This window comes from Haematobia irritans, chromosome 4 (assembly GCF_050003625.1).
Source record: "Haematobia irritans isolate KBUSLIRL chromosome 4, ASM5000362v1, whole genome shotgun sequence".
NCBI lineage: Eukaryota > Metazoa > Arthropoda > Insecta > Diptera > Muscidae > Haematobia > Haematobia irritans.
In genome coordinates this window covers 15,041,192-15,051,788 of record NC_134400.1, presented here as the reverse complement: position 1 = coordinate 15,051,788, position 10,597 = coordinate 15,041,192, and the positions used below count along the sequence as shown (strand labels likewise).

The 10,597-nt window shown below is 29.6% G+C and overlaps 1 protein-coding gene and 1 long non-coding RNA gene across 2 annotated transcripts; both read left to right on the top strand.

The window, feature by feature from the left end:
* Positions 1-656: 656 nt before the first annotated feature.
* On the top strand, positions 657-2,018 carry LOC142233770 (peritrophin-44). The gene is made up of 2 exons (XM_075304800.1): positions 657-803; positions 866-2,018. Exons 1-2 carry the CDS (start codon positions 794-796, stop codon positions 1,915-1,917), a joined length of 1,062 nt encoding a protein of 353 aa, XP_075160915.1. The 5' UTR covers positions 657-793; the 3' UTR covers positions 1,918-2,018.
* A 7,685-nt stretch (positions 2,019-9,703) lies between these two features.
* On the top strand, positions 9,704-10,295 carry LOC142236150 (uncharacterized). Its single transcript, XR_012721917.1, has 2 exons — positions 9,704-9,907; positions 9,983-10,295. It is a non-coding gene; the product is annotated as an uncharacterized LOC142236150 (long non-coding RNA).
* The last annotated feature ends 302 nt before the right edge of the window (positions 10,296-10,597 follow it).

Here is a 10,597-nt window from a genome sequence, read left to right as displayed (position 1 = left end):
ATTTTTGACAAAATTTTCGATAGAAATAAAATTATGACAAAATTTTCTATAGAAATAAAATTTTGATAAAATTTTCAATAGAAATATAATTTTGATAAAATTTTCTATAGAAATAAAATTGTGACAAAATTTTCTATAGAAAAAAAATTTTTCAATAGAAATAAAATTTTGACAAAGTTTTCTATAGAAATAAAATTTTGACAAAAGTTTTTATAAAAATAAAATTTTGACAAAATTTTCTATAGAAATAAAATGTTGACAAAAATCTTGCATGGAAATTAAATTTTGACAAAATTTTCTCTTATGGAAATTTATATTTCATGAATCTTTCACAAGATAGAAAATTGCTGGTTTATCTACAAATATCGCTAACATCATTAATTAGGAATTTTGAATATTAGTTTCATTGCGAAATGTAACTCAATTTGTCCATTTACAAGAAACAAAAATAATCTCAGAAATTTTGAATTTTCAATTCATGTACAGATCACTATCGGAATAGGTGAAGACATGACAATACAAAAAATATAGAATTTTTTTTGGAGAAACATACATCACAACCAATAAGATAAGGGGAATTCTTTGGAAAACACCCACAAAACATTTTTGCATATTTATAGAGAGAATAACTGGAAACAGAAGTATCAGTCGTTGGCATCCAATCGAAGAGATAATACTTTCCTAAACGCACTCACATATCGTAGGCAAAGGAATAATTCCCCCCGAAAAAAGGAGCTTGAGTTTCATATTTGGACCACTTAAAACTCTCATTAAATAACGAAAAAAAAAAAACATGTTCAAAGGTAAGAATTGGGAATTGGAGATCCGATGAAGGTTTTTTTAATTATTCCACTCTTCCACGCAGTCTGTATTATTGCTATGGCATTTGTGGCCTTGGCCACTGGCAAATCTCTGACCAATGACGATAGCACACCCACCGTCCAAGAATTGTGTGCTTTGTTACCAGGAGCCACCATACTTCGTCCCAATACTTGCACCAATTGGATCAAATGCCCCACCTCCAGTGACTCTTCTGATTTCGAAGAAGGCTCTTGTGTATACGGTTTGTATTTCAACAAGGATAAGGGCATGTGTATGTACAAGGACGAAATGGAATGTCCCTATGAGAACTCAGCCCCATCTGGTAACCGATGCTCTCGCCAACTTGAAGGTGCTTTCCTCGCCGATGAAGACAATTGCCATGGTTATGTCTATTGTAAGAATGGCGAAGAAATGAAATCCGAATGTCCCAATAATCTCGTATTCGATCCTCATCATGGTGAGTGTGTCTACGAACATCAATACTCTTGTCCTGCAGCCAAAGCCGTAGAGAAACGCAATCCCATTTGTATGTCTCTGCCCAATGATGTCTTCTTTGCCGACCAGGAGGATTGTCTTAAATACAGTCACTGTCTTGACGGTGTCCTAACCAGTCATGAGTGTGGCGAAGATCAAGCCTGGGATCATATTAAGGGTATCTGTGTTGCCACCTCCGAAGTTGTCTGCCTGCCCACGGCGAAAAAACCTGAACCTGAAAATGAGGTCTGTGGTTCGAAGACCACTGTACGTGTTGGCCCCATCAGCGATGGGGTCTCTTGCAGTGGCTACTATTTCTGTAAGAAAATGGAAAATGGTCAACGTGATCGCAAGCCTGAACATTTTACCTGCAATGCTGGTTACTTCTTTGACAACAGCACTCTCTCGTGTCGCGATCGTTTAAATGTTAAATGTTCGCATGACCGTTGCGAGGGTATGGACAATAAGTACGTGAATGTTGCTGGCAACTGCAGAGCCTATGCATCCTGTGCAAATGGTGAGGCCGTCTTTAAGGGTAATTGTCCTGATAATTACTTCTTTGATGAACGTACCCAAGGATGTACACCTCAGGTGGTAAGCTATGCAGCCTGTTCAGCCTAAATAGGAAAAACAAAAGGAAATATAATCTGATTGTAAATGAAGCCGTGATTGATTTTCATCGAATTATTAATAAAAATCTACAAAAAACGTAGACTAAAGAATTTTGAATTCAAATAGGTATAGAAAATTTTGTCAAAATTTTACTTCTATAGAAAAATTTTCTCAAAATTTTATTTCTATAGAAAATTTTTACAAACCTTTATTTCTATAGAAAATTTTGTCAGAATTTTATTTTTTTTGGCAAACTTCTAGTTCGATGGATAATTTTACAAAAAATTTTATTTTCTAACAAATTTTCTCAAAATTATATTTCTTTAGCAAATTTTCTCAAAATTTTATTTCTATAGAAAATTTTGTCAAAACTTTATGTCTATAGAAAATTTTGTCAAAATTTTATATCTATAGAAAATTTTGTCAACATTTTATTTCTATAAAAAATTTTGTCACAATTTTTTTCTATAGAAAATGTTGTCACAATTTTTTTCTATAGAAAATGTTGTCAAAATTTTATGTCTATAGAAAATTTTGTCAAAACTTTATGTCTATAGAAAATTTTGTCAACATTTTATTTCTATAGAAAATGTTGTCAAAATTTTATTTTGCAGAAAATTTTTTTACAATTTTATTTCTATAGAAATTTTTGTAAAAAATTTATTTCTATAGAAAATGTTGTCTAAAATTTATTTCTATAGACAAATTTTTAAAAATTTTATTTCTATAGAAAATTTTCTCAAAAATTTATAGCTATAGAAAATTTTGTAAAAAAATTTTTTTCTATAGAAAAATTTCTCAAAATTTTATTTCTATAGAAAATTTTGTCAACTATTTATTTCTATAGACAATTTTTCTCAAAATTTTATTTCTAAAGAAAATTTTGTCATAATTTTATTCCTATAGAAAATTTTCTCAAAAATTTATAGCTATAGAAAATTTTATAAAAAATTTATTTCTATAGAAATTTTTGTCAAAATTTTATTTCTAAAGAAAATTTTGTCAACTTTTTATTTCTGTAGAAAATTTTCTAAAAATTGTATTTCTATAGATAATTTTGTCGAAAAAATTTTTAAGCAATATTTCTCAAAATTATATTTCTATAGAAAATTTTCTCAAAATTTTATTTCTATAGAAAATTTTGTCCAAAATTTATTTCTACAGAAAAATTTCTCAACATTTTATTTCTATAGAAAATTTTGTCTAAATTTTATTTCTATAGAAAATTTTGTCAAAATTTTATTTCTATAGAAAATTTTGTCAACTTTTTATTCCTATAGAAAATTTTCTAAAAATTTTATTTCTATAGATAATTTTGTCGAAAAAATTTTTAAGCAATATTTCTCAAAATTATATTTCTACAGAAATTTTTGTCAAAATTTTATTTCTATAGAAGATTTTATCAAAATTTTATATATGTAATTTTGTCAAAAATTTATTTCTATGGAAAAGTTTTTCAAATTTGTATTTCTATAGAAAATTTTCTCGAAATTGTATATCTGTACAAAATTTTGTCAAAAATTTATTTCTGAAGAAAAATTTTTCAAAAATTCTATTCCAAAGAATATTTTCTCAAAAATTTTGTCAAAATTGTCTTTCTACAGAAAATTTTATCAAAATCTTATTATACCCACCACCATAGAATGGTGACGGGGGTATAATAAGTTTATCATTCCATTTGTAACACATCGAAATATCGATTTCCGACTATATAAAGTATATGTATATATTCTTGATCAGGGAGAAATTCTAAGACGATATAAGCATATCCGTCTGTCTGTCTGTTGTAATCACGCTACAGCCTTCAATAATGGAGCTATCGTCCTGAAATTTGGCACAGATTCGCCTTTTGTTTGCAGGCAGGTCAAGTTCGAAGATGGGCTATATCGGTCCAAGTTTTGATGTAGTCCCCATATAAACCGTCCTCCCGATTTGGGGTCTTGGGCTTATAAAAACTATAGTTTTTATCCAATTTGCCTGAAATTGGAAATCTAGAGGTATTTTAGGACCTTTCCTTGGTCTTCTAGAATCCGTAATTTTTACCCAATTTGCCTCAAACCAGAAATATAGAAGTATTCTAGGACCTTAAAGTGGTGTGGCGAAAATGGTGAGATTAGGTCCATGTTTTGAATAGACCCCATATAGACCAATCTCCCGATTTTACTTCTTGGGCTTCTAAAATCCGTATTTTTACCCAATTTACCTAAAATTGGAAATCTAGAGGTATCCTCGGAAAATAAAGAGATGTGCCGAAAATGGTGATTATCGGACCATGTTTTGATATAGCCCCCATATAAACCGATCTCCCGATTTTACTTCTTGGGCTTCTACAATCCATAGTTTTAATCCAATTTACCTGAAATTTGAACCTAGAGGTATTCCAGGACTCTAAAGACGTGTGCCGAAAATGGTGAGTACCGGGCCATGTTTTGATATAGCCACCATATAGACCAATCTCCCGAGTTTACTTCTTGGTCTTCTAGAATCCGTAATTTTTACCCAATTTGCCTCAAACCGGAAATCTAGAAGTATTCTAGGACCTTAAAGAGGTGTGGCGAAAATGGTGATTATCGGACCATGTTTCGATATATCCCCCATATAGGTCGATCTCCCGATTTTACTTCTTGGGCTTCTAGAATCCGTACTTTTTACCTAATTTACCTGAAATTGGAAATCTAGAGGTATCCTGGGAAAATAAAGAGATGTGCCGAAAATGGTGATTATCGGACCATGTTTTGATATAGCCCCCATATAAACCGATCTCCCGATTTTACTTCTTGGGCTTCTAGAATCCATAGTTTTAATCCAATTTACCTGAAATTTGAAACCTAGAGGTACTCTAGGACCCTAAAGACGTGTGCCGAAAATGGTGAGTACCGGTCCATGTTTTGATATAGCCACCATATAGACCGATCTCCCGATTTTACTTCTTGGGCTTCTAGAATCCGAAGTTTTTACCCAATTTGCCTCAAACCGGAAATCTAGAAGTATTCTAGGACCTTAATAAGGTGTGGCGAAAATGGTGAGTATAGGTCCATGTTTTGAATAGCCCCCATATATACCAATCTCCCGATTTTACTTCTTGGCCTTCTAGAATCCGTATTTTTGACCCAATTTACCTGAAATTGGAAATCTAGAGGTATCCTAGGAAAATAAAGAGATGTGCCGAAAATGGTGATTATCGGACCATGTTTTGATATAGCCCCCATATAAACCGATCTCCCGATTTTACTTCTTGGGCTTCTAGAATCCATAGTTTTAATCCAATTTACCTGAAATTGGAAATCTAGAGGTACTCTAGGACCCTAAAGACGTGTGCCGAAAATGGTGAGTATCGGTCCATATTTTAGTATAGCCCCCATAAGAACGATCTGCCGATTTAACTCCTTGGGCTTCTAGAATCCGTAGTTTATATCCTTCCATGTTTTGGTATAGCCCCGAACTCCCGATTTAACTCCCAGGGTTTCTAGAAATTGTAGTTTTTATCCGATTTGCCACAAATTGAAAATATACTGGCGTTTTAGAGCCATAACAAAATGTATATGATTTAGTTTTATCGGTCCATTTGGTAAGGCCTTCATATAGACCAATTTCACTTATTGAGGGTACAGAAGGCTCACTGATCTGCTTGGGAAAATATCTGTCATCAACCCCCCCTGAAATTTTCAAAGTAAACTATTATATTGGATTCATGGTGGTGTGTATTTAAGATTCGGCCCGGCCTAACTTACTACTGTATATACTTGTTTTTATAGAACATTTTTCTAAAATTTTATTTCTATAGAAAATTTTGTTAAAAAGTTTTATTTCTATAGAAATTTTGTAAATTAATTGGTTTTTCGCACTGATTACAAAAACATATTTGGATATCAATAGTTCCTATGGTGAAGATATCAAAGGTAAATATATACAATAATCAATTTTACGTTGCTATATGAGAATTAACCTTACCAATATGACTAAGGTAACACACAATTTTTGATTATTTTTTTTTTAATTCTTTTAGTATTTTGAATTTGACGTATTATGTGATACTAGGCAGTTTATATGCCTATTAGTCGATAACATGCATTTAGCAATTATTAAAATCATAAATTTCTTTTATGGTCTTAGTTTCGAGTAATTTCGATAGAAATCTGAGAGTAACCAATGTCATGGAGATAAGAAGTTTTATCTTAATTTATTGGTTCTTTCTTTTGAGACTAAAATTCAATATCAAAATTTCTACATAGAACTGGATATATTCATATTCGTTGATTGGCTATTAGTGGGGTAGAAACATTTGTAGTGATCAAAATGACATGGGTGAAGTTGAAACACAAGATGGCGCTGTTGTGGGTGGTGGTGAAATGCTACAGTTTTCTATCTTCTTTTTTCTTAATTCTTGAAGTTTTGATAGATGTTGCAAAACATTCCTCTCCAACTAAGAGGCACTTCAATTTTCTATAGAAATAAAATTTGAACAAAATTTTCTATAGAAATGAAATTTTGACAAAAAATCCTGTAGAAGTCAAAATTTCGACATAATTTTCCCTAGAAGTAAAAATTTTGTAAAAATTTTCTACAGGAATACATTTTTTACAAATGTTCCATAGAAATAAAATTTTGAGAACATTTTCTATAGAAACATGAAATAGAAAATGTTGACAAAATTTTCTATGGAAATAAATTATTGTCAAAATTTTCTATAGAAATAAAATTTTCACCGAATTCGCGATAGAAATAAACTTTGACCAAATTTTCTATAGAAATAAAATTTTGTCAAAATTTTATTTCTATAGAAAATTTTCTCAAAATTTTATTTCTATAGAAAATTTTCTCAAAATTCTATTTCTATAGAAAATTGTGTCAAAATTTTATTTTTATAGAAAATTGTGTCAAAATTTTATTTCTATAGAAAATTGTGTCAAACTTTTATTTTTTTCCTATAGAGAACTTGGTCAAACTTTTATATCTACAGAAATTTTCACCGAATTCGCGATAGAAATAAACTTTGACCAAATCTTCTATAGAAATAAAATTTTGTCAAAATTTTATTTTTTATAGAAAATTTTCTCAAAATTTTATTTCTATAGAAAATTGTGTCAAAATTTTATTTCTATAGAAAATTGTGTCAAAACTTTATTTCTGTAGAAAATTGTGTCAAACTTGTATTTTTTTTCCTATAGAGAACTTGGTCAAACTTTTATATCTACAGAAAATTTGGTCAAAATTTTATTTCTATAAAAAATTTGTTCAAAATTTTATTTTTATAGACAATTTTCTTTCTATAGAAAATTTTCTCAAAATTTTATTTCTATAGAAAATTGTGTCAAAATTTTATCTCTATAGAAAATTGTGTCAAAACTTTATTTCTATAGAAAATTGTGTCAAACTTTTATTTTTTTTTCCTATAGAGAACTTGGTCAAACTTTTATATCTACAGAAAATTTGGTCAAAATTTTATTTCTATAAAAAAATTTGTTAAAAATTTTATTTTTATAGACAATTTTCTCAAAATAATATTTCTGAAGAATGTTTTCTCAAAATTTTACTTCAACGGAATTTTTTTTTTAATTGTTATTTCTATAGGAAGTTTTGGTAAAATTTAAAGAAACTTTTGTCGAAATTTTTATTTCTATAGAAAATTATGTTAAAATTTTATATCTATAAAATTTTTGTCAAAACGTTATTTCTATAAAAAATTTGGACAAATTTTATTTCTACACAGAAAAAAAAAGTGTCTTGTAAATTTAAGGGTCATTTTAACTTCCACATAGTTCAACAAATTTACTGTAATATAGTTCATTTTTCGTAACCACAACGAAAATTAACTTAGCTGAAGGAAAACTTATAAAAATTCAGTAAATGTTTTTTAGTTCACTAACTAGGAACTGGGAAGGATTTTTCCTTAAATAAATTTCCAACACAGTAGTTATTGCATCGTTGATTCTATTATAAAAATACATGGGCAATATAAAAATCTTACTACGAAATGTGGACAATTTATTAAGAAAAAATTTTGTATGGAAATTTTTTTTTGTAGTAAAAATTAACTTAACGACATTACCGATTCGTATGATGGCTACCTATAGATTATTTCCCTTTTTATTATAAGTTGGAGTGTTTTTCCTCACATAAAAAATTTTAGATAAAGTAGAATAAAAAGTAGTTAATATAATCCTTGACGGGTGCATATCACTTTTTATGGATTCCTCATAAATTTGGTATATATTTTACCTTAACTTATAGATAGAATTCCAACTAATCAATAAACGTGCTACTGGAAAATAAAGTGAGAAGAGAGTAATGAAATCATTGCATCATGTGAGGGAGTTTTTAGAGACATTTTGTGTATATCTCGTATGATTGTTTGTGTATGTTATTGCGTCATTTATGCTGTTGTTGGTTGTTTTGATTCGAGAGACAATGGAATGTTCCTTTTGTGTTGTTGGTATCTTTTGTGGTGAGAGTTGTTTTCTTGCAATAGCGAGATCAGAAAGGGATCGTGTGTGTGTGTGGAGTTGTTTTTCTTTACGATAGGTATGTATCCTTTATGACTATTTGTGTCTTTGAGTTTTATTGCTGCATTCAGTTCTGTTGATGCATTTATGAAGTGGACACGTGGATTTAATTTTGCAAAATTGTACGTGCGGTATTGGTGGTTATTAAAGAAAATACATTTATTTCGAAACATTTTAGAAACTGAGAAGTGAATGATGTGATGTTAGTGAAATCATTCTACATCTTGATCACAGCCATTTTTTAATCTATATTTTTTTATGTTACAGCAATTCCTAAGGTGAGTACTAAGTTCGAGTTTAGCTGCTAAAATTAAAAATAAATCACTAAGAAAAGTATAAAATTATACGTCTGCGATACAAATTTAAATATAACTTGATGAAGAATAGCCCAAACCAAGTTTTTTATAAAGATTATTTTTTTTATAATGGATTATTAAAGAAAACTTATCATGAAAATGGCGATTTTAGCCTCTAAACTCGAACTTAATATCCTCCTTACATACAAAATGCTATACTGACAAGTGGAAATTATGTATAATTTTATAGTATTTTTTATTTCAAATATATTCTGAGAATAATTCCAAAAACGTCACATTAGTCCATGGATATGACTAATAATTAGTCTTGTGTCGTTCCGGAACGAACTAGTTCCAATGAACGGTTCACTAAAAGGAACGACTGTCACTAGTTCCATCTCTTTCGTTCTCATCGTTCCTTTTGTCATTTAGTTCTATTTTCAATTTACGCTCCATCGTTCTTCGGATCGCAGTTTGATTTCTTTACTTCTGTTTGAGCTATTTACCAATTCATTCGTTTTGGCGCGTATGTATTTAAACCATTGGCTGATATGCTGCTATTTAATAGAATCTTTAATTCCATCTCAGACTCTTCACAAACGACAAAAAAAAAATCGTAATTTCTTCCAATGAATAATTTTGCACAAAGTATAGTATTATTCAATCCAAAAATCCATCCAAAGAGTTTGGCTTCCTGAATTTAGTTATTTCCTTAAATTTTCCATTCCTTTAATTTTTGTATATTACTATAAACTATTTGAAGTAATTTCACTCAATTTTTCATATTTTTGTATCTTTCAATTGACCACGAACTTCGTTACACACAGTAAACAAACAATGTAATGTCTGTCTTTAGTAGATGACAGTGATGACAAATATACAAATCCGGAACGATGGAACGATTTGAAGGAACTAGTTCCTTTGTACAAAAGGAACGATGAGTCCGAATCACTACGGTGAACGATTTTGCCCAAGACTACTAATAATGTACCTACTGGATGGATTTTTCAATGTGGTAGGTTTTTCTATAAACGGTATTTTGTCCCTTTTTGATAAAACCAAAATTTCAATTTATTAAAGATAATTATTTTCACTTGCAGGTAGACAGGCCTTGTAATGGTAATTTTTTGGAATATTCTTACTGTTTAATGCTAACTAAGCTGATATCCTTATTGGCTCTAGGAAATACTCTTGAAAACCGTAAGTTTAAAATCAATATGTACGATAGAATTTGATAATATTTTTCTTATATTTTGTATAACTTTGCAATTTCAGATGCTTATAAGACAAATCCGCCCAACAAAAGTTAGCCAAAATCGACGAAATTGGACAACAATTCAATGAATATAGCAACTTGTGCCACATATATCTTTCATATGGATAGAAAACGTGGAAATTTAAATTAATTAGTTTAGTCCTAATAACATAGAATATTACTCGTTTGAAGAAGCAATTACTAACTACCGACAAGTAACTGCACCCAACGTACGAATAAAAATATTTTCTTTATTTATATCATAAGCCATAGCTTTGTGCAATATAATAATAATTTTTTGAAATAAAATACTGGTGGTTATAGAAAATTGAATTGTTTTGTACGAAAAATTTCTTAGTTGTATACAGGCTTGTTGTACCCTTGATTCCTCAATTTCTCTACTTTTTTGAAAATTATACTGACAAACAATTTATTTCAAACCAATTTCTTAATACAGGTTTCCCAAAAAATTGTTCTTTTTTCCGGATAGCAGGAATATTTTGAATGAGTTTAAGTATATTCTTCCCACAGCATAGTAATAATGAACTAAAATACGATGCAATACATGAACTAATTTATAAGAAAATCATGAATTTATCTAGATGAAAAAAATCTTTGGCGCCAAATCATGGTCA